Source organism: Microtus oregoni, unplaced genomic scaffold (assembly GCF_018167655.1).
Source record: "Microtus oregoni isolate MIOR12 unplaced genomic scaffold, Mior012 000000F_ref0000247, whole genome shotgun sequence".
NCBI classification, from domain to species: domain Eukaryota; kingdom Metazoa; phylum Chordata; class Mammalia; order Rodentia; family Cricetidae; genus Microtus; species Microtus oregoni.
This window is the reverse complement of record NW_024543059.1, coordinates 85,050,267-85,074,800: the sequence shown is the minus strand read 5'-3', so window position 1 is coordinate 85,074,800 and position 24,534 is coordinate 85,050,267. Positions and strand designations below refer to the sequence as shown.

General features: G+C 39.2%; 1 protein-coding gene across 2 annotated transcripts in view; it reads left to right on the top strand.

Moving 5' to 3' along the window:
- The window catches only part of Plppr5 (phospholipid phosphatase related 5), a 100,005-nt gene that overhangs the window by 33,534 nt on the left and 41,937 nt on the right, over nucleotides 1-24,534 (top strand). For both annotated transcript variants that reach the window (XM_041656837.1, XM_041656831.1), the window contains exons 2-3: nucleotides 9,127-9,259; nucleotides 12,077-12,327. In XM_041656837.1, coding sequence (XP_041512771.1) covers nucleotides 9,127-9,259; nucleotides 12,077-12,327 — 384 coding nt within the window. The remainder of the gene's footprint in view (nucleotides 1-9,126; nucleotides 9,260-12,076; nucleotides 12,328-24,534) is intronic.

Here is a 24,534-nt window from a genome sequence, read left to right as displayed (position 1 = left end):
CAAAGAAGACATGTGAAATAGTAATTCAATAATCTATTGTTATTTAAAAACATGCATAGTTTAAGACATATTGTACATATTAATCTTAATATATACAACTTTTATTAAGTAAAACAGCATAGTTAAAAGCGTCCAATGAAGAGAAGCATATTAGAGAAACAGGGGCCACTGTGATAGGTGAGAGTTTCAGCTTGGGTGTACTGGTGGAGGGTTATTTTGTTCACATGGAAGAGCAGGAGGCTCAGAATGAGACCCATGGATCTACTGTGAATGTGAGAGCTTTGGGGGGGGGGTCTCTGGAGATAGAACTGAGCTTCTTAAGTCATTCCACTTTAATCGAAGCTCTGCATCTAGAGTTCAGAGGAAAGATAAATGCTCAGGATTTTGTAGAGGAGCAAAGGTTGCAAAAGCCATACGATATATAAAATTCCCCAAAGAAAGCTTCTGAGAGGAAAAGACGAAGAATTAAACTAAAATAGTGGGAAACACAGACTTGGGGTCCACATTTACAGACCAGATATTCGAATTCAAATTCAAGATAGAAAAAGAAATGAATACATTAGAATCAATGCAACCTGATATTAAATCAATACGAGTGAGAGAACAAAGGAGTTTGTGTGTGTGTGTGTGTGTGTGTGTGTGTGTGTGTGTTGGTGTGTGTGTGTAAGACTGAAGCCAAAGCTATTGGCATTAATACTATTATTGTTGTTTTTAATGGTACTATTGATTATGATAATGGTTAGCATTTATAATAAGTGTCTGTGTCTCTGTCTTCAAGGCCAGCTCCATCTACAATAGCCTTTGCAGAATTCAAGCTGAAAACCACCATGAGAAAGGCTTCTTTCTCTCCCCTCCTTACACTGTCTTTCTGGTTGGATTTGTTCACCAATTTTTCAGACTTTGAAGTCACAGCCTTTCTTTCATGTGTAATCAGCTTCACACCCTGTCTTTCTTTGATCTTATAATAGTTTATGTTTCTCAGATGTAGGTGAAAATGAGACAAGATGAGATATACAGAGGTTTCTTAGGAGAAATATCTGTAAAATATTAGGGTTGTGAATTAAACTGGAAAAGGTGGGCAGAACCTTCAGACTGATGGGGGTCGACCTCACTTCAGGAGAAGAGGAAGAAAAACTGGATCACCAAGACCGCAGACTGTAGAACCGGAAAATAAAAATGTATTCAAGATCATGGGCAGCCTTTTTAGACAATTATTATTTTAAGGTAGACCATAGTCTCTCACCATTAATCACTCATTGGCTAGGAAGAATCTAGGAAGAGTGGAATGAATATTTACACAGAGATGAGCCCCAAATAACTGAGGTCATCTGTGCATGGCCATCACAGTTACTGTCAGTGACTCATGACACTTTTTCCTGAGTGTTCTACTGGCACATATATTCTAAATCATGCAAAAAAGGTTCAGTATGTGAAGTCCCACACCACTGTCAATTATTTAATTGTGATCAAATTGTATTCCAACCCCTTTCTTGATTACCAGTGTATCGCTGTGTCCTTAAGACAGAAAATTATTTTCCTAAATACAGCCATACTTTGTTGCAGTTCCGAGTGGGTTTGTTTGCGCATGTGAGTGCAGTACCCGCAGAGGCCAGGAAAGGATATCACATTGATGGAGGACGGTCATTGGCTAATAAAGGCACTGCCCTGGCCCATTTTATTGGTTAGAGGATAGGTGGGAGGAGTAAACAGAACAGAACGCTGGGAGGAAGAGGAAGTGAGCTCAGAGACTCCACAGCTCTGCTCTCCTGAACAGACGCCTCAGCAGAGACACCATGCCCCGCTCCCGGGATGAAGCTCCTACCCAGGATGGACATAGGCTAGAATCTCCCCGGTAAGCGCACCTTGGGGTGCTACACACAGATGATTAGAAATGGGCTAAATTAATATGTGAGAATTAGCCTAGAAGAGATTGGGCCAAGCAGTGTTTAAAAGAATACAGTGTCCATGTAATTATTTCGGGGCATAAGCTAGCCGGGCAGGCGGCTGGGGTGTTGGGGACGCAGCCCCGCCGCCGCCCTTATTACTTCATCACATCCTCTGGAGCTGCCTGACATAAATGATGAATCTTCTGAAAAAAAGCTGTACATGTTCTTTACTTCTGAGCCATCTCTCTAGCCCCTTAGTTGATATTTTGGGCTTTTTCTTTGAACTTATCTCTCGAGTTCAAGATAAGGCTCTCAACAGATTGTTGGAGCAACCATAGAATGCGTGTCTGGCTTTCAGAAAGATGAAATCAAATTAAGTCTTCATAGAGCAGACATGATAGAAGACGGTCTGTGTCTCCATAGAAAGAGGAAGAATGACATCGCGAGCTATTATGTGTGTGTTACTTCTCTTACCACTTACCACTCCAATTAGGTTTGGAGATAACCCTCTAGCCTGAGACCTATTTCTGTATGTTTAATCGACCTTGACTTTGGGTTCCTTATCGCAGCAGTCAAATGACATTGACTAATGTCTGCAATCCATAAGTAGGAAACTCAGAAATGTGAAATGGGCTGCAGGGCAAACAAGCAAGGACCATGTTCTGGAGCTACATGGAAGAGGAGCCCTAGGACAAGTCGCTCAAAGAAAGCAGGTTTCGTCTAGCAGCCATTAGTAACCAAGATTCACTAAGATCTGTTTACAGGAAGCAGAGTATTAGAGAGACATCCTCAGAGCAACAAGGAAGAAGTTGGTATGTTCAGTCAAGTGAGAGGAGAAACATAGGCCAGGATATCTAAATTGGTTGGAGATATGATGTTCTGAGGATGTGATTCATTCGTGTATCCAGTAAACGTCACCAGCTATCCACGATCTCTTAAGCGGTTCTGTATTTCACAGCCTAAGAAGGGGCTCAAGGTCATGTGTGGCAATGTCAATGTGGATGTGTGGCAACTGCTGTGCTCCAGAGAAGGAGGGCAGCAATTGTCTAGGGAAGTGAGAAGTCATGAAGTGAGTAGATGGCACATTGTTTGATTATGAAATAGTTTGTGAAAAAACAGTGCAAATTAATTTTTTCCCCAGAAAGCATCACAGTGGCTGTTTCTTTTGAGAGGCATGGTCTGAGGGATTTATTCAGAGAGGGAGCTTAGGAAATACCAAATACACAGCTTGTCTGTTTCATGTCTCCTAAAGGCCCAGGTGACAGGTGAGGTAGCCATCAAAAATAGTTCTGTGTCTTCTTTGGCCAGATGAACTGTTTTAACACTTAGTTCTTGATGTCACCAAGGCCAAAGTTAAAATTCAGGAGAAAGTTGGAAGTTTTAATTTTTTTTTAATACGGCCTAACCATGCCAGACAGAGAAGACTAGACTTAAACACAGCTGGTTTAACCTTGAACTCTCATTGTCATGGGTTAAAAAAAAAAGATACAGTGACAAAAGGAAGCAAAGGAAGAAAGAAGGGAAAGATACCCAAGCTGCTTCTCACATTGTGGTGAAAGTCAGCCAAACATCTAACCTTCTGTGGTTTCTCCTTTTTTACATTTCATTACTTTTTTGAATATCTTACTATCACAGACATTTTTGAATAAGCCTCCAAAACATTTCTTTGATGTTTTAGTTAGTTTTCCATTGGTATAACAAAATACCTGAGACAAGATGTTACTGGAGTTTCCAGGGTCAAAGCCTGGGCCTTCGCAGCTCTAACAACCTAGGCTTGGCTATCCATCCTTAATGAGTCAATGATACAGAGATGTAATCATGAAAAACAGAAAAAGGCTTATTCAGTGTGGCCACATTGAGAAGAAAGAGGCACATTGACCCTTCATGTCCCTCTTTGGGAACCTAACCTGAAGTTTAGATTTCTTATTCTTTCAATTCTTTTCACGATTTATTTTTATTTGTGTGTGTATGTACACACACGTGTCTGTGTGTTTGTATTGGTGTATATGTATGTGTGAGTACATATTACATGTGTGTATTGGAAGCCCATCAGAGGAATTGAATTCCCTGGTGATGGTGTTCCAGGCAGTCACTAGTCACCCAAGGTGGTTACTGGGATCCAAACTCAGGTTCTCTGCAAGAATAGTTAAGTGTTTTTATCTGCTAAGCCATTCCTCTAGCTTAGAAGTTTAGGATTTAATAGAGAGCAGTAGATATGCACAACAGCAGTTATCCATCATTGGTGTGTGGTCTTACCCATCAGCTTCTCAGGACTCTGCACCATCTCTTTACTGGAGCCAAGTCCCTTTCAGTGGCTGGGGAAAGTTGGGTTTATTTGGAACAGTTCTGTCATTTGTCTGATAACCAAACAGGGGGCACACAGTTCTTGGGGGAATGAGTTTCCAGTGTATGAATTCAGGGGGACATAAGCAAACTATAGTACATAGGGAATGCCAGGGACTCCTTAGAGGAACATTTTTTTTGTTTTGTTCCCTCCCTCCCTCCCTCCCTCCCTCCCTCCTTCCCTCCCCCCCCCTTTCTTCTCTCATATATTGCTTCCCAAACACAGTTTTCCCTCCTAGGCATATAGACCAAATATGACATAACAAGTTGCAATAAGACTAGGCCCAAATCCTTAAATCAATGCTGGGTGAGGCAACTCAACAGGAGGAAAAGGGTCTCAAAAGCAGGCAAAATAGCCAGAGACATTCCCTACTCTCACTGTTAGGAGTCCCACAAGAATACCAAGCTGAACAAATGAAACATATATGCTGAGGGCCTAGGTCAGTCCCATGCAGGCTCCCTGGCTGTTGGTTAACTCTCTGTGAGTCCCTATGAGTGCAGATTAATTGATTCTGTGGGTCATATTTTTGTGGTGTCCTTGATCCCTCTGGCTCCTACAATCCTTTCTTCCCTTTTGCAGAAATTAGTCTGCTAGTCTACTATTTTAGGCTCTGATCTACTAGTATAGCAGAGTATCATTAGGGATCATTTCATTGATTACTTTTTCCCAGTCAATTTGATCCTGTCCCAGGTCTCTGAGCCATCCAATCTCTGCTTGTCAGGTGTAGGCTCCCTCTCATGGTGTGGGTCTCCAGCTGCACTGGTCATTGGTTGGCCACTCTCACAAGTTCTGCACTACCTTTACCTCAGCACATCTTGTAGGCAATAAATTGTAGACCGAAGGTTTTATAGCTGAGTTGGTGTCTGAGTCCCTCCATTGGGAGTCTTGCATTGTTATAGAAGATGGTTTGTTCAGGCTCTATATCTGCCAAGGCTTTGCTAGGATCACCCTGGTAGATTCCTGGGCGTTTCCATTCCACTAGGTTTCTACCTCACCGCTGAAATGTTTTCTCTGTTCCAGTCTCTCTTACTAGTCCCTTCCCTTACTTCTGATCCCTGTTACTCTCACTGCAACCTGCCTCCAGTTAGACCACAAAATCTATTCTGTTTCTCCTTCCCAGGGTGAGTCATGCATTCTCCTCTTGAGCCCTCACTGCTACTTAGCCTCTTTGAGTCTAAGGATTATAGTATGATTATCTATTACAGACAATATCCACTTATAAGTGAGTACTTACCATGCTTGCCTTTCTGTACCTGGGTTACCTCACTTAGGATGATTGTTTATTTAGTTCTATCCATTTGCCTACAAATTTCAAGATGTCATTATTTTAACAGCTAAGTAATACTAAATTGTGTAAAATGTACCACATTTTCTTAATTCATTCTTTGGTTCAAGTACATCTAGGTTGTTTTCAGTTTCTAGTTATTACAAATAAAGCTACAATGAACATAGTTGAGCACATGTCCTTGTGGTAAGATGGAGTATCATACCAAAAGATGGGATAGCTGGATCTTGAGGTAGATTGATTCCCAATTTTCTGAGAAATTACCATTATTGATTTCCACAGTGGCTGTACATTTTGCACTTCCACCAGCAGTGGAGGAGTGTTTTCCTTGCTGAACAACCTTACCGGCATGAACTAGCATTTGTAATTTTTACCTTAGCCATTTTGACAGGATGGAATCTCAAAGTCATTTTTATTTGCATTTCCCTAATGGCTAAGGATGTTGGAACACTTCCTTAAGTTTTTCTTTTTTGTTGTTGTTGTTGTTATTTGAGATTTTTCCATTTAGAATTATCTGGTTAAGTCTGTAACCCACTATTTAATTGGATTATTTGGTTTGTTTATGACTAGTTTCTTGAATTCTTTATATACTTTTTTATATTAACCCTCTATCAGATGTGGAGTTGGCAAGAATCTTTTCTCATTCTGTGGGCTAACTTTTTGTCCTCTTGACAGTGTCCTTTGCCTTACAGAAACTTTTCAGTTTCATGAAGTCCCATTTATTGATTGTTGATCTCGGTACCCGTGTTATTGGTTTTCTGTTCAGGAAGCTGTCCCTTCTGCTAATGTGTTCAAGGCTGTTATCCACATTCTCTTCTGTCAGGTTTGGTGTATCAGGTTTTATGTTGAGGTCTTTGATCCATCTGGTCTTGAGTTTTGTGTAGAGTGATAGATATGGATCTATTTGCATTCTTTTACATGACAACATCCAGGTAGTCTAGCACCATTTAACAAAGATGATTTTCCCCACATCTATGGCTTATTTATCAAAAATCAAGTGTTCAATAGGTGTGTGGATTCATTTCTGGGTCTTTGATTTGAATCCATTGAACAATCTGTCTGCTTTTATTTCCAATACCATGTTGTTTTTTAGTACTATAGTTTTGTAATATAGCTTGAAATTAGGGAAGTGGTACCTTTGGAAGTTCTTACATTGTCTGGGGTTGGTTTTTGCTATCTTGTTTTGTTTTTGTGTTTCATATGAAGTTGAATATTGTTCTTTCAAGATCTGTAAGAATTGTGCTGGAATATTGATGGGGAATGCTTTGAATCTATAGATAGCTTTTGATAAGATTGCCATTTTTATTATTGTTAATCTTACTGATCCATGAGTGTCGAAGATATTTCTGTCTTTTGATATCTGATATCTTCCTCACTTTCTTTCTTCAAAGGCTTGCAGTTATTGTCATCCAGGTCTTTCACTGCTTGGTTAGAGTTACCCCAAGATATGTCATATTATTTGTGGATATTGTAAAGGGTGTTGTTTCTCTGATTCCTTTCTCAGTTTATTTGCTAGTTTGTCATTTATAGAGAGGATGGCTAAAAATTGTGTGTTTGTGTCTTTCTTTCTTTTGTTAATCATGTATCCAACAACTTTCCTGAAGGTGTTTATCAGCGGTAGGAGTTCCCTGATAGAATATTTGAGATTGCTTATATATGCCATAATACCGTCTACAAATAGTGATACTTTGACTTCTTTCTTTCCAATTTGTATCCCCTATCCCCCTGTTCTTGTCTTATTACTCTAGCTAGAACTTCAAATACTGTATCGAACAGATATGGAAAGAATGGACAGCCTTGTCTTGTTCCTGATTTTAACTGAATTGCTTTGAGGTTTTTTTCTTGCTATAAGATTATTGCAAATTGTCTTTATTGTGCTTAGGTATATACCTTATATTATATACCCAATAGTTTTATCATGAAGTGGGTGTTATATTTTGCCAAAGGCTTTTCAGCATTAATGAGATGATCATGTGTATTTTTTTCTTTCAGTTTGTTTATAAAGTAGATTACATTGACAGATTTTTGTATGCTGAACCATCCCTGCATCTCCAGATAAATCCTACTTGATCACTGTGGATGATCTAGCAGAGTGTATCCACCGAAGTTGGGTGTGGGGCATAATGATGAGAAGGAGAATAAATATTGAGGATAAAGTAGAAAGGCACCTAGAGAGTGAAGGAGATTCCCTGGTGGCCGCCTATTTGGAGTTATGGCTGCTATGTGTTCTCTGGTCCAGCAACGAGTCTCTGTTCAAGTTCTCCTATCTGTTCTTTTGGCACAAGAAGTCTGTTTTCCTGGCTGGCATAGCGTGTACCTGTTCTTCAAACTGATATGGCTTGCACCTGTTCTCTCAATAGACCAGCTTAATTAATCTTAACAAGATAGATTAAAACCAAAACTAATAGGGACAAATTAGAATGCAAATGATTGGCTCCAGTTTTTTTTTGCTTAATTTTAATTTAAAATTTATTTTAATTTCTTAATATTGGGTGGGTTCCCATGCCTTGGTGTGCCTGTGGAAGTCAGTGGATAACTTTGGAGAGTCATTTCTTTCTTTACTTCTTTACATGGGTTCTGGGATCCGACTCGGGTAGCCACATTTGCATTATACTTTACCTACTGAGCCATCCTGTTGAAACTTCTTCATTAATGTTATGTTTTATCCTTTGTCCATAATGTTAAATGGAATCTGAGGTCTCTGGTTAAGTCAAAAATTTCTGCTTGACCTCTTATTAGTCTGAAAGAGAACTAAATATTTGACTTCCCTAAGTTTCCATGTCCTTATCTGTAAAATGAAGGAAAGCTTGCTCTAATTCAGTGGGGAAATGTGTAGAAACTACCACAACTGAACAATGATGAATAGAACATAGCCAGGTTCTGGTAAGCAGGAACAAGGAAGCCAGGCCAAAGCTAGGTCCTGAACAAACACTCGGCTTCTTCACTTGTAAAAAGGTATGGTCGTATTTCCATTCATATGTCTGATGAAGATTAAAGTAACACACTTTAGTAAGGTGTAAATAATAGACTAATTGTTAAAATGTCTCAAAATAGAATCAGCACAAGGTTAAACATCCACAAATTGCTTTTTCCAGTAAAGGTATTATATTGATATGTTTTCAAATCAACATGTCTATACAAGGTCTTTGCAAAAATATTTGCAGAAAATTGATTTTATCATCATCTTTTACTTTGTAACTCTTCATGAAAACTAACAGCACAAATTAGTGGGTTCACTGTGCCATTTTTATTAATACATATATGCGGATATACAATATATATGCATTGATTATAGAAAATATTTTGAATTTTAGAGAAGAGTCACTTTTTCAAAGGTGAAAATTTCACACCAGAATAACTGAGAATTTCCTTAAGAATTTTTTTTAGATATCAGGTATTATAGTTTATTTTTATTTTTAAAAATCTGTCATTTTAATATTTCCTAAAATTGAGACAAATGTGATTTATGTGTGCTGACAAACTGAATATCGAAGGGTCTACTTAGCGACTGTGCTTCAGTTTTACATTGAGATTGTTACTACCTTTTAAATGAAAATAACCTTCACACTAGTGAAGCTCTAACACCCTTTAATCTTCTATTTCTTTGCAAGATAATAGTTGGAGAAACGGCCGTGTTTTGCCTACAGTTAGCAACAAGGGATTTTGAAAACCAGGAAAAAACTATTTTAACTGGAGACTGTTGCTATATAAACCCACTGGTACGCCGAACTGTCCGATTTCTTGGTATGTATCCATTGACTTACTTTAATATAATAATAATCATACATAAGACAACTTTTAAGATGACCCAGGATGTAATTTCCACATTAAGAAGGAAAGACTGTAACCCCTGAATATTATTTTTTTTTTAGAAAATAGCATGTATGCAATTAAACTAAATGACTTAGTGTGTATATAAAGTTACAGAATGAATACATGATGAGTAATATTATCCTGAGTGGTGACGTGGCACAAGGAGGAATATCATATTTAATATGCTGTTCTCCTTGCACTAGTCCTGAGCTAGTTTTCATGAAAACTGAGTTATAGTGACATTTCTGTTAGAAAACAAGAGACACTGATGCTTTAGCATTCACCATGAAAAGGTCATCACTTAACAAAATGGCAAATTACTAAGCATCCTTGTAATTCAATAGAAATTTAGAGAAACCCAGTTTATTAGACAACCAAGTTTACTGTAAATTATCACTTCCTGGTGTGTTAGATTAAAATGATCACAACTGTGTGTATTAAAAAGCATGCAAGATGAATTTTGATGAACACTGAGAGATTCACCAAAAAGCCTGCAACTTTTCAGTGTGTGTCTCATGTTATGGGTCTCAAGATGAAAGCTTTGGAGACAGAAAACAGCACACTGTTCCATAGCTGCTACACGAGAGACGAGACATAGAAGAATCAGGACCATAGGCAGCTCTGAAGGCTTAGGGTCTTTATTTGGATTTCTTTTCTTTCTTTTTTTTTGTGTGTGTGTGTGTGTGTGTGTGTGTGTGTGTGTGTGTGTGTGTTTATGGTTTTTTGAGACAGGGTTTCTCTGTGGTTTTGGAGCCTGTCCTGGAACTAGCTCTTGTAGACCAGGCTGGTCTCGAACTCACAGAGATCCGCCTGCCTCTGCCTCCCGAGTGCTGGGATTAAAGGCGTGTGCCACCACCGCCCGGCAGAGTATTTGGAAAACTGAACTTTTCACTAGTATCAAATTAGGTATCTCCAAATCCCCCAGGTATCTTTTGAAGGAATATTATATAAAATATATAAATATTTTTAATAAATAAATATTATGTAAAATGATATAAAATATTCATATTTAAGGTATATATGTATATATACCTTAAATTTTTTTCTTCGTGTAAGTAATGTGCTCTTGACACATTTCTCTTTGGAAACGATCCATTTAATAATAATATAAGTAATGATCAATGGCATCTGTGGCATCTGCAAAACTAAAAGTACTTGAAATCAATACTTTCCTAAGAACTATTGAACCCAGTCAGTTGTGTCCTTGAAGAAAACATTCTCTGCATTGGCCTGCATTTGTGAAGAACATGTACCACAAAGTAAGGTGTGCCCACTACTCAACATATTTCTTACTGATTATATACATTTTCTTTCACTTCGTTCCCATGGTGACATGAAGTTTCAAATCTGTTGTAAGAAAATGAAAGCCTGTCACTAAAGCCACACTGCATAAAGAGGTTGCACTTTGCATAGGTACCCTGTGCTTTCTGTCAAAAGGGTGGTTGTGCCTATGAGATCCCACTTCACAAATGATCTGTGCCATCAACAGCAATACCGGCTTTGGACGTGAGACACTGACATTTTGGTTTTAAAACATATTCGGGAACTTTTCAAGTATCAAGAGACATTTCTATATTCTTCCCAAATATTTCTATTTTAAACAAGGGACCTATTAACACTAGATAAAAAGAGCAGTTTAGTTAAGAAATGAGTGCATCTTAGCCTACATTTCAAAGGAGTACAGATGTGGATGCCAGGGCTTAGCTTTGAGGTTTTTGAAGGACAGCTTATGTACGCTAGCATCTTATTGGCTTCAGTTTGCTACCTTCTCTGCCTCTCCTGAGTTTCTGCCTTTCACAGCCTTTCCTTGGTGTGATTCATGGCAACTGCTAAGAATCAGGAAAGGAATTTGTGCTGTTTTCTTTTGAAACTTAAAATAGAAAAATCAATGTTTCTATCACCTTGACATTTGGATACTCAGATTTTTGTTATGTGTATTTTTTGTGCATAAAGAAATCTTACATAATATTTTGAAGATTAAAAAAATCCATGGATCTAATACTGGAAAATTATTTAATCCTTTGCAACTTTTATGATGACTTCCCAATACAATAGCAAGTCATGATGGAAGGCTCAGAAAAACAAACAGTTCCAAAATGTACAACTAAGAAGGAAATAAAAACATTTATTTATGTAAATAAAATCAATATGGTTTTTCAATAGGCCAATTCTTTGGGAAATATTATTTTGCTGTAAGTTTAAAAATCCTTGGAGATGGAGAAATGGCTCAAAAGTTAAAAGTACATTCTGTTTCTACCATGACTTGGGTTTTATTCCCAATGCCCACATCCAGTGGCTCTCAACCACCCATAAGTCCAGCTCCAGGAGATCTGAAATGCTCTCTTCTGATCTCCTTGGAAACCTGCACAAATGTGGTACGCAAATATACACTCGGATGAACACATACATGCCATATAAAATAAATAAGCCTTGAAAATAATCAAAATAAAATGAAAATTCTAGTGAATTTTATTACCTCAAATTAGAAACCAGTGCATCTCTTCCCATCATAACCATATCTTTGAAGGTTACGTCTTTTGCATATGATTTTTGTTGACGACAAGATTTGTTATAAACAAAACTTAGTCAAGGAAGAAACTAGGGAATATGTAAAATGGAAAGAACTGATTATGTGCATGTATGGAATGTGTTATAGTTACTAAAATATTTTCATATTGAATTGTTATAGAATACTTTTTTAGTTAAAGAAGAAGAAAGCTAACACTGTTTGTTTTCTTTCTTCTCCAGGAATTTATACGTTTGGACTGTTTGCTACGGATATCTTTGTAAATGCTGGACAGGTGGTCACGGGCAACCTGGCTCCACACTTCCTGGCCTTGTGTAAGCCCAATTACACAGCTCTTGGGTGTCAACAGTACACACAGTTCATCAGTGGGGAGGAAGCGTGCACAGGCAACCCAGATCTCATCATGCGAGCAAGGAAAACCTTCCCATCCAAAGAAGCTGCCCTCAGCGTCTATGCTGCCATGTATCTGACGGTAAGGAATGATCAACAATGCCTATTGCTTGGGATGTCTTTTCCCTTTTCCAAGTATGAAATTCTTTCCTGCGCTGTAATGAGAGTTGACTAGAGAAAACTAATATTCAATCTATTCTTAACGATTGCTGGTTGTACTGTGAACAATCTTAATGCAGCTGGTTCTCTTGAGGTCATGTGTGGGTAGCTGATTACATTAAAAATGTTGCGATTGGAATTTCTGTTTGTAAATATATTCGCCTTTATACTTAATAAGACTTAACAGAAACAAATTTGTTCTGCGCATTCCCCACTAAGTTCTAATAGCATAATTTAGAGAACTGTCTGGGCTCCTGGCTGCCTACTCAAGCTCTCTGATTGCCTGGCCCTGGGAAAAAAGGGACTCTTATTTTAGAAAGCTTTTCTGTTATTGGTAATTACATCCTCATAAAGTCTCAATCAGTATTCTGATCTTTCCTCACCGAACTAACCAAAATATCTTTAGAAATTACGTTGTCCTTTTATTCTTCAGTATTTGACATTGTTTTGGTGAGAGGAGCCAGGCTCTGAGTAGAGGCATCCTAAGACCTTGAAGTGGGGATGAGCAGTCACAGCTGATTGTATTACTGACAGCAGGGAAGGAGAAAAGGGCAACCTTGGCAGGAAGAGCTTGACTCCAACGTGCAAGCCATCAGCTTTCTCAGCTTCACCAGGAGGTTGGAGTTGTGGGCTTGAACTCCAAACTTGTTTTCTGTAGGCTTGACCATAAAACGTGGTGAGAAACACAAAGGACATAAATATCTTTGGAGCCTCTTCTCAGTGGCTTTCAGATCTATTCCTTTCTGGATTTACCTTATCAAGAAAAGGTTTGTAAAATAATAAAAAATAAAAATCCAGCCCAGTCTGAAACCATATTCAATTATTTCTAGTAACTTGGGAAAACTCGGGATTATTTTTATACTCCAGAAGCTCTTTGATGGTGGGAGTGTTTCTAACACAATCACATCAGGCTACCACTGAAAGCAGAGAGTGTCTCGAGTGTTAGGTAGTGATACGTCTCTCTAAGACTGGAAATAAAGATTACTAAGTAGTACCAATGTTCATAGCATTTCCAGTGCAAGATAAATCTAGAGGTCACAAAGTACAGACTTGAAGAGTTTGCTGTTGTTGTTCATCTTTTTAAAGGTAGGATTGCTGCTTGTTTCCAGATGGGTCTAGAATCGACTATGCAACCTAAGCTTGCCGCAAACTTTTGGCAATCAGTTCACTTTAGCTTCTTAAGTGTCTGGACTGGGACTTGCGAAAGCTTATAAGCCGTGATAATTGTACCCCTCACTGTCCTGAAGTGAAGCTTATCCTATTGTTTTGCCCCCACTTCCTGCTGATTGCTGTGAAATGTTTGTCACGATTTCCTTCTTGCCTTTTCACTCTGTCCCTCCGAATCTGGATGTTCCTCGAATTCTTCAATTTCCTTAGTCTATCAGCTTTGCATTCTCCTATGCAGGAAAGGTACCTCTTGCCACTGAATGAAATGTGTGAACGCACATATTCTTCCCTATTCACCCCATTGCGTGACTACAGGCTCCTCCTGCTAGGATATGCGGTACTCAGTCACACGGGGAAGATTCGAAATGAGTGAATCAGAAGGCAATCTTTCATCTATGCCTTCAGCTAAATCTGATGCTGAATTTTTATATTTGTATAGAGACTCTAAATATATCTGCACATGAATATGTGATCAAACAAGTGATGGAAGGGAAATTGCATCGTGCTTTCTGAAGCCAGATATGGTACCCTCTTTTAGCACTAATAGAAGTTAGATTTTGCTGTGTATCCAGTCCTTTGTCCCTGGCTATGAATATGCAACTAGAATAAAATGCTTAGCCTTTTAGTATCCTAAATAGTCCTTCAAATACATTGCTATGGGACAGTGCATCAGCCTCTTATGTTCTAAAAGAATCTTCACGTTTTATCTTAGCTCTCTTCTGCTGAACACCTGTAAGCCTTTCTTCTGGAAACTCATGCTTTGTACACTGCCCTGTTCTAGCCATAAAAAGTAATGTGTTAATAATAATTAATTATAATGACCTTAGCAAACATCTCTTGGGCACTTATTGTGGTTCAGGCTTCACCTTTACTCACTTATTACTAAACTAAATTTTAATGATAATACACCTCAACATCTATTAATAATTATTTATATTTAATAATCTATTAAGTGCAATAATTTTTAAAAATGTGCATAACACTTTGTAGCTGTATGTACTCATTCTACCCTTTTATAGTCAGAGATACTGAGAAAGTGATGTCCTTTGTTCAGATCCATTGACCCATAGATTTTCTTGGTGATAATGGTCTTCAAGATGCCTTAGATAGGGGAACTTTAAATTTTGATAGCTCATATGTTCATAGTTAGCCAACAGCCCTCTTCTTCCTACATTATTTCACCATCTAGTACAGTTTAAAGCTGGGGGTGCAGACGGTGATGAGATTAGAGAGTAGCCCGGTGCTAAGGAATCTTCTATCATTAATTGCCGTTCAGACTAAGAATTAGGATCCCTGCTTGTAATTACATTGATGGGTACCTCTGTCTTTGCAACAATAGATTCTGTTCTCTGCTAACTGCTCTCTTCTCTTTTCCTCACCACCCCTTTGTGTGTGAGAGAGAACGTGGGTGGCTGCTATGGCAACTCCGAATATAACTCCTGCTGCAAATACAGGATTTCCAGTCAGCTTTTACCATTATATTTGAACTTATGTACAAATGTATTTTGCCCCAGATTCGCTAGTGACACCTTGGGAAAAAACTTCATAATGGAAAGGTTGGATGTTGCAAATTAATTAAGTCTCATGGAATGCTTGCCAGAATTTCGATAAGAGGGCATATAGGAAAGAATGCCTAACAAGCAGCATTCTTTACGGAAATGATCTCATGCTGGTGTGTAGAGACATGTTTATTTAACGTTAGGTCATAAACATGTGGGTTCATAAGAATAAAAGGATGCTAGTATGAAGTATTTGAAAATGAACTGAGAAATATTTGTTTGATGCATCTCTGTGTGGCTTAGCATAAACCCAAGGAATTTGAACTCTCCTTAAGGATCTGACTTTAATTAAGGCTTTGGGGATAATTTGATTGTAGATATTTCTTTTGCTTTGCTGAGAAGTTTAAGGGGAAAAAAATCCCTAATCCTATTTTTACAAATGCTATTAGTTTCCTTGGTTGAGGGAATAATCTAAATGCTATTTAACCCTCAACTCTCAAATTTCTAATTCATTGTTAATCCATATTAGAATAATATTTAAATTTAGTTTTGTGATATTTTCATATACCTTGGAGAATGAGTTCTCAAATTAAAAGCAAAGGAAAAATCTTTCAATGTTGAGAATGAAAAATCATATTTGAATTCCAGTTAACCCTATAAATTTTTGAAAAAGAAAAGCATGTCCTCATATCTCTTGGTCACTTTCAAATCTGACCTTATTTTTTCTTGTAATAAAACATGATAATAATAAAAAGATTGGAAAGATGGTTCAGTGGTTAAGAGCATTGGCTGCTCTTGCGAAGGATCCAGGTTTGATTCTCAGCACCTACACGGTGACTCACAACCACCTGTAACTCCAGGTCCATGATGATCCTGTTGTTCTCTTCTAGCCTCTGTAGGCATGAGGTGTGCACACAGAGCACAGAAATTCATGCAGGCAATATTCCTGAACACATAATTTTTAAGAACTTAAAAAAACACAGAGAAACCCTGTCTCAAAAAAACAAAAAAATAAAAAAAAAAGAAATTATAAACTAGAGTCACTACATCAGTGGTCCTTGGTTCCCACTGTGTAATTCCCTAAGGTGATCAACTATAAAGCTAAAAGTGAGTCATAGCGTCCCTCCTGGGTCTTGTTCAGCTTAGTAGTCAGCTGAGGTTTGCCTCGGTTGGTCCAGTGAGAATAACTGGGCTTCTCTCATTCTTACAAGGTCTTTCTGTAAACCAACTAGCCAGATTGTGTCTCAGGGCAGCTTTCCAAAAGGTGGAAGCCCCAAGCTTTAAGGCATCTGGAGATTTATGCTCCTGATTCTCTTGGTATTCATTCCATCATGGTGTTCTATCTATCCAGACAAACCACAAGACAGCCTGTAGACGGAAGAGCCAGCCAACTTGACTATAAGAGGTGGATATAATTCCATAAGAGGACTTCGTGGTTGTTACATAATTTAACAATGTTTCTTCCATCATTGGAAGGAAGACTACTGCTTTTCCTCTGCCTTCAGTGTTAGTAGTCAATCACGGGCACCCTCCTTCCCTTACTTCCTGCGCAATTGTACTTGTGATCTCACAGGGTTCCATGTATGCGAACTACACATCATATGGTGCCGAGACATGACTGGAAGAATACCCACCATTTGTTTCATAAGACAGAGCTGAAGTCATGCTTAAAGGGGGAAAGAATGCTTTGAAAGACACACTGTGGGCTCCTACTCTGTCTTCTTTGGCCAGTGAGAGCCAGCTGCCATCACTAAGCTGTCCTCTAAACTTCCACACATAAGAGTAACTTAATCTTAAAATGTATAAGGTCCCTGGCTTCAGATTTCACAGGAGGAAATTTGATCAAGTGTCTGTTCAGACATACAGAAAAAAAAATTTCTTGGCTCACAATCAATTCAACAGCTATACCCTGAATTTGATGACTGATGCCACCACTGCCATTATTAGTCGACTGACACTTTTCTTGTTAGCTTCCAGTTGACTGTTCCTGTGTTTGGTGAGAAAAGAGACAAAGGCCATCTGTGAAATACCCTATGTGTTCCAATGTATTTCCTGGCATGGGCCCTTTTAGTCACAGTGGCTCCCTTTCCCCACTCTCTTCCTTGAACTCAGTGTTTTAAAATTTTCTATCTAATACACAATCTCTCATATTACCGTGGGCACAGACACTAAACAGTTATTCACAACAATAAAGCATAATGATACTGTTTTGAAATTGCACACTTAAAATTGCAAAAAATAGGTGGTGATAAAACCCTTAAGCCAATGATTAAAGGTATGTAAGTATCGCATATTTTTCTGCATATTTTTGTTTTACGTGGCCTCTAGACATAAGACCTGTATTTGTATGTTTTGCGACTGACATGTGGATTTTTAATTGTATCTGGCTTTTTACTTGTATCCCAGAAGTCTCTGCATTGTCAGCACCGTATCAGAACCTCTGAGCAGTCTGAGCTCTCCAGTGCTGCCAGCTGAATTATTTCTGGCTGAAAGCAAAAAACATTGACATTTTAGAACATGTGGGCTTATTATCAGTGAGTACGGTATTCACTGCACTTTTTTCAAAAGTTAAGAAGTATGTCATAGGCATTCATATGTTGGGGTTTCTTAGGCATTGTTAACAAAGCTGACAGAGTGATAGGCTAATCCACTGGAAGTGTATACATACATGTCCACATGGAATAACCTACTTTGCAGAGCTACGGGAACACTTGACTTTTGGAAAAGTCACTGTCAAATTTGCAAAAGCCTTGTGAAGCCATGATTCTTCCCTTCAAAATGGGATTTCTCCCCCAAACACCTTAGCAATGTAACTTCTCCTGCACAGGCAATGGAATGACCTTTCCAATCCCCAACAACACGAGGGACAACATTCACTCTTTGTTAAATTTACATAGAGTCAATTCCACAAAATTGCTTGCTAACAGACCACATAGATATCTCTAAAGAAGACAGGCACCGAGTATGAGCATAGCTTGTCCCACCTTTGCTAACAAACAGATGTGTGAGTCCCCAAAGCTAGTTATCACAAAAGAGATTTAGATGAAGAAAATGGTTGAAGTCCAGGATTAAGGGCCATTTAGTAACTTTTTTAAAAATTTTTTATTGGGAAAAAGAGAAAAAAAAAGTTTCTGCCTCCTCCCAGCCTCCTATTTCCCTTCCCCTCCTCCCACCCTTCTCCCCCTCCTCCCACCCTTCTCCCCCTCCTCCCACCCTTCTCCCCCTCCTCCCACCCTTCTCCCCCTCCTCCCACCCTTCTCCCCCTCCCCCCACTCCTTTCCCCCTCCTTCTCCAGTCCAAAGAGAAGTCAGGGTTCCCTGCCCTGTGGAAAGTCCAAGGTCTTCCCCCCTCTGTCCCTGTCTAGGAAGGTGAACATCCAAACTGGCTAGGCTCCCACAAAGCCAGAACATGAAGTAGGATCAAAACCCAGTGCCATTGTCCTTGGTTTCTCATCAGCCCTCATTGTTCGCCATGTTCAGAGAGTCCGGTTTTATCCCCTGCTTTTTCAGTCAGTCCAGCTGGCCTTGGTGAACTCCCAATAGATCAGCCCCACTGTCTTAGTGGGTGGATGCACTCCTTGTGGTCCTGACTTCCTTGCTCATGTTCTCCCTCCTTCTGCTCCTCATTGGGACCTTGGGAGCTCAGTCTGGTGCTCCAGTGTGGGTCTCTGTCTCTATCTCCATCCATCACCAGAAGAAGGTTCTATGGTGAAATGCAAGATATTCGTCAGTATTGCTATAGGATAGGGTCATTTCAGGTTCCCTATTTTCAGCTGCCCAAAGAACTAACTGGGGACATCGCCTTGGGCTCCTGAGAGCCACTCTAGGTTCAAGTCTCTTGCCAACCCTAAGATGGCTCCCTTAATTAAGATTTGTGCTTCCCTGCTCCCCTATCCAACCTTCTTTTATCCCAATCATCCCGTTTCCCCAAGTTCCCCCCATCCTCCCCTTCTCACTTTTCTCTCCCCATCACCCCTTACCCCCATCCCACCCCACCCCCAAGATCCCAATTTTTTCCCAGGCAATTTTGTCTACTTCCCATAGCGAGGAGGATAACTATATGTTTTTCTTTGGGTTCACCTTCTTATTTAGCTTCTTTAGGATCACCAATTATAGACTCCGTGACCTTTATTTATGGCTAGAAACCAATTATGAGTGAGTACATCCCATGTGGTTTCGAATGTCAGGTATTTCCCATTGGATGGTAATTCTTTCCTGGGTCCTGTCCCCTGTTCCAGAGTGCAGTGCGGCTTTATCAGGTTCTACTTGCCCTTTTTGTGATTTTGATATGCGTATTATCTTTGTCTTTGCCTATGGAATTTTCCAACTGTGTCTGTAAAAACTAGAAACCTCGTGGAGATCGCCCCTTCTTCTTCTCCACACCCCTTCACTTTACTTTTTCCTCTTGCCTGAAAAAAAAAACATGCAGAGGTAACATACTTGAGTTACTTTTTTACCCTTAGATCTTCCCTTGCCATAGACATCCTATTCTGAGCCCTTAGGGGGTACTGAGGCTTGTACTCAAGGACCCCAAAAACTTTCACCCTATAAATCTTAAAATAACATTTTATGACTGTATTGCCATGAAAGGACATTCTTTGGTTTTTTTGTTTGTTTGTTTGTTTGTTTTGTTTTTCGAGATTCTTTGCTAACCTGGAACTCGATCCATAGACCAGGCTGGAACAAAACTCCCAGAGACCTGCCTGCCTCTGCCTCCTGAGTGCTGGTCTTAAAAGCATGTGTCATCACTGCCTGGATGAAAAGAATATTCTTGAAGCACTAAAAGTTTTATTGAACCTAAAAATCATCAAGTTATTTCCTTTCTTTCTGTGCCTCTGTCTCTGTTTCTTTTTCTCTTTTTAGTTTTAAGAGAATTTAGAATCTTTTCCTGGCTCTTTAGAAGTATCTTAAGCAGTAGGTGCGCTTAAGATTCGTAGCAAGTAAGTCTACCTTTGGGATGGGATGTAATAAAGTAACAGTTGTATTACAACTGCTGGTCAGGCAGTGCCAGTGCCACATTGCCCACTGTGGGCAGGCGGTAGGGTGGATCCCTCAGATCTAAGTGGCACTTGGGTCTTGAGGTTGGATGTGGTTTGTGCAGTTGGAAAAAAACACGGGGGAAGAGCAGCAGAATGAAATGCAAGGCCAAAGAAGCAAAGAAAACAAAGAAACAAAAGACCAAGAAACAAAGAAAACAGAATCTTGTGGGTCTCGGATAAGTGGGGAGAATTAGGAGGTGCAAGCAGTGGAGAGAGTAATAAGCCAGGAAGACTTGTGACAAAACTCCATGGCTGCAGTCAATGAGCAATATGTGGCTAGAAAAGGACTTGGATGAGAAACAGCACTTCACACGATTACCCTTGACCTGATTTCACAACTGCGCACTGTGTCCTAGAAGACACCTGAGCTCTCTCTACACTGAGTTAAAATGGTTGGCCAGAGAAGATGGTCACAGGATTTCAGACAATGGGGCCACGTCACACTGTAGAATTCAGCTCTCCTGATTAGATTTCTAATCTCTGTCCCACAACTACATTTACTGGAAAGCTACCAACCTGTGCAGCTTTCTTCCCGGTACTTTATAAGGTATTGCCCAGCAAGAGGTTTCCAGCATGAAGTTCAATCTCCTGAGTTCCTCCCTGAATTATATTTGCATGTAAGTGGCTTAATATCTAGGGAAAGCTTACAGCACTTTAATTTCAGTCATCAAACTGAACCAAAAATACAGTTTGAATGGAGGCAATTTCTTGGTACCACTGCTGTTTTATTACCTTCAAAGTTGTGTTCTTATGAACATAGTTTACTGTGAGCTATTTGTTTATGCCATTTTAGGAAAAGTCTTGAAAGAGGAAGGACTTCAAATAAAAAGTATACGTTCCTCTATAATACTATAGCAATCTAGGGCACAAACATTATTATTACTACCAAGTGCTTACCATGTAGAGAACTTTCCATACAATGTGTTTACTGTTGTCTTCCTCTACATAGGGACTTAACAGTGTTAGATTGTGGACAGTGCAGAGAGACATGTTTTATAACCTTTCTACCAAAACAAAAACCTAACAATCACACAATTAACTTCTAATTAATTTCAGTAATGAAATTATGTATAAGGAAAGTTCATGAAATAACTTGTCCATGTATAAGGAAAGTTCTAGAAAGACAAACTTATACTTCTACCTCATGATTCAGTGAGATCATAGATGTCTTATAGTTATGTTCATCATCTCTCCACCTCTTCCTTTCCTTCCTCCCTTTGGTTACTTCCCTAGTCTCTCTGTCTCCATCTCTGTCTGTCTGTCTGTCTGTCTGTCTGTCTCACTTTGACCTTGAGCTATCTCTCAGGAGGTAGTACCTCTCCAGATTTTAAAAGGCAGTCTCTCCTTGCCTTTAGGTGCCTGTCATGCTGTTTCTGATAGGATGCTTGTCTCTCCCATTTGCTCTCCCAACTCAAGGCCAGATCTTAGCACCCTACATGGTCATGGGGCTCTCTCCTAACAAAGCTCATTCTGAAGGATGCTTGGCCTCAGCTTTCTTTTCCATAAACCTGCTGCTCCTTTCTTACACTTAAGTACACAGAGTCTTTTCATCTCAACGTCCCTCATTTTAAGGCATTAAAAATGCTATGCTCTCCAAGTGTGTTTTGTCTCCCACCCAAGTGACTTACTGAAGTGTCAGGAAGTCAGAAAACCATCTCCCTGCCTCAGAGAACAGATTCTTGACCCTTTCCAAGGGTAATTCGTCCCAACTTTGATGTCTTTCCTAATGAACCCCCAAAGTCTTTCACTGGCCCTCATCTCTTTCCTGAGCGCTAGTCTGTTCCTAAAAATATCAATTTAGGAAGTGTCCCACCACTTCCTTCTAGCTAAAATTTCCCAGAGTCAACTGCCACTGCTCCGAGTTAATCATCTGTGTCTTCTGACTTGGTGATTGGCATTCTTCCCCTTCCAATTATCCAGCTCTGAAATCTGAGTCATTTTCAACCCCTCCTTCTCCCACACCCCTACATCCAGATGTCTGACTAATTCTTACTTCTAACTTTGATCTATCTCTGGAATTCAGACTTTCCCCATTTACCCTGTGTGCTCCTACTGCTTTAATTCCGTGCTTTTGTATTGCTGCCCCTGACAGTTCTAGGTGCTCATTAAGACAGGATTCTTAATATAACTTTCCCCTACCCATTTACACCACACTAGGTGCCTGGAGTAGCATGAGTTTTAGGTACATCCCTGTTTGCATAGAAACTTTCTGTAGCTGCCCCTTTACAATCTTATATGATGCATCCAGGCCATTTTTATTCTAGTTAATGCCTAAAACAATCCTACAATATAGGTTGAACTGTGTCCTCTCTCCTATCTCCTATTTCTGATTCCAACATTGCTGTTCTAACCAACAACATGATGATATTTCCATATGGAGCCTTTGGAGGTGATTAAGATTAGATGAGGTTATGAAAATAAGCCTTCGAGATGGAATCAGTGCCTTTATAAGAAGAGGTACCAGAATTCTCCCCTCCTATCTCTCTGACCTGGAGAGGATGTAGCAATACTCTGGCCATCTTCACACCAAGTGGAATGTCTGCTTTAATTTAGTGTCTTTGTACTTTAATTCAGTGCCTGCCATTTCTAGAACCTGACCATAGATAGTAGACTTCCAAAATTCCTGGACTGTGAAAACTGTTTCTGTTGTTTAAGTCACCTAATCTTTGGCATTTTGTTCTGACTGCTGGGGCTAACTAGGGCACCTCCCTTATTTTTAAGAACTCCTTTCTTAATTCATGTGAATTCTGTTCTGGGTGACGATTTCTACTGTGTGCTAAGTGTAATCATTCTTTCTTTCTTTTTTCTTCTTTTGTTTTTTTGTTTCTTCGTATCCACTTACTTTCAGATTCTCTTGGCCTACAATATTTCCATTGCCTTTATACTATGACAAAATGCAGTTTACCTTTATATTCTGGTCGCATTGCCCATTACAGGTGATTGAGAGTGGGACAGGCTGAGTTGGGCAAATGCTGTAAAGGGACAAGCTGAAATGTGAGGCTCGAGGAATGAGTGGGAAGCACTAAATCCTAGACAGAGGCCAGCAAGAATCAACCCAAGTGAGAGGAAGGATGCTGTGACTGTTCAACTCTGGTACCACTGCCACCCATAAGTCAAAGTCTCTTTCTGCCCTGCTGCCATCAGGTCTGTATCTCCTACATGTTAGCCACTGTAATAACTGAATGTAAACTATAAGCCAGCAGGCTGTCTACCAGGGCACCTGGGGAAGGCCATATACAGATGATTTTTGTTTTGGTGATATCTGATTGCTTCCCATCTAGAAGGCATATATGAAAGGAATTTCCTAATTCGAACATGATGAAGAAAATAATAATATCTGTCAATAATAAGCTCCCCTTTGAAAATTTATCTAATTTGATTAAAACTAATCTTTCTGGTTTTGGTGACACACCTACTATATTTGACATAAAAAAACACAAGTCATGTTTAGCATCCCTTCAATATAAAAACTCTTTAAATAATAGTCATGTGATAATGATATTGATTATTGATCATTTATTTATTTTTTATTTTTAAAATCAAAAACATATAAAAATGAAAATGGGCCCAGGGAATTACTCAGGCGTAAGCTTGAAGACCTGAGTTCAGTTCTCAGCAACCAGGTTGGGATTAGCAGTGCCAGCTGCAGTCTCAGATCTGTGGGAGCAAAGACAGTAGGGTCCCTGGAGCTCACTGGATGGCCAAGCTAGCCCAATTGGCAAGGTGGAGACTCTGCCTCAAAAAAGAAAAAAAAGAAGAAGAAGAATGATAGAGGAAGACATGAAGTGTGGATCTCTGGCACACAAGCAGAAACACATATACACACTCATGTCTATTGTCATATCACACACAAAACGTCCATTTAAAATATTTTGAAATCAAAGTATTAAATTAAAAAATCGAATAAATGTTATGGTTATATGAAAATATAAATATATTTAAATATGAAAGAATATTATTTCACATATGAACTGAAATTTGTGCTTATCCAATAGAATATATTATGCTGTGTATTCAAAATTTTTCATTGTTTTAGCTATAACTGAGTACTCTAAGTAGTCACCTCGATTGGAAGAATTGAAGTACACAAATTGTCCCTCTTCATCTTCGATTGTCATGTTCACACACTGATGCTTTGCCTGCTATCAAACCTGCCATTTTAATGAAACATCCTGGGGCCTGGGGACATTAAATGTTGCTGTAAAGCACTTGGAAGATTCCCAGCTTTTTTACCAACCTGCTTTCTAGACAGATCTGAATAGCCAAGTCTGCAAGTCATGAATAAATGGATGGCTGGGCATTCTTTGAATTAACTTCCAGGTACAATACAGTGTGTAATCACAAGTATAGAATAAAATGTACTAATTGAAACTTACATATATTAACACTCAGGAAGAAGTACAACAATTATTTCACCCTAAAGCAA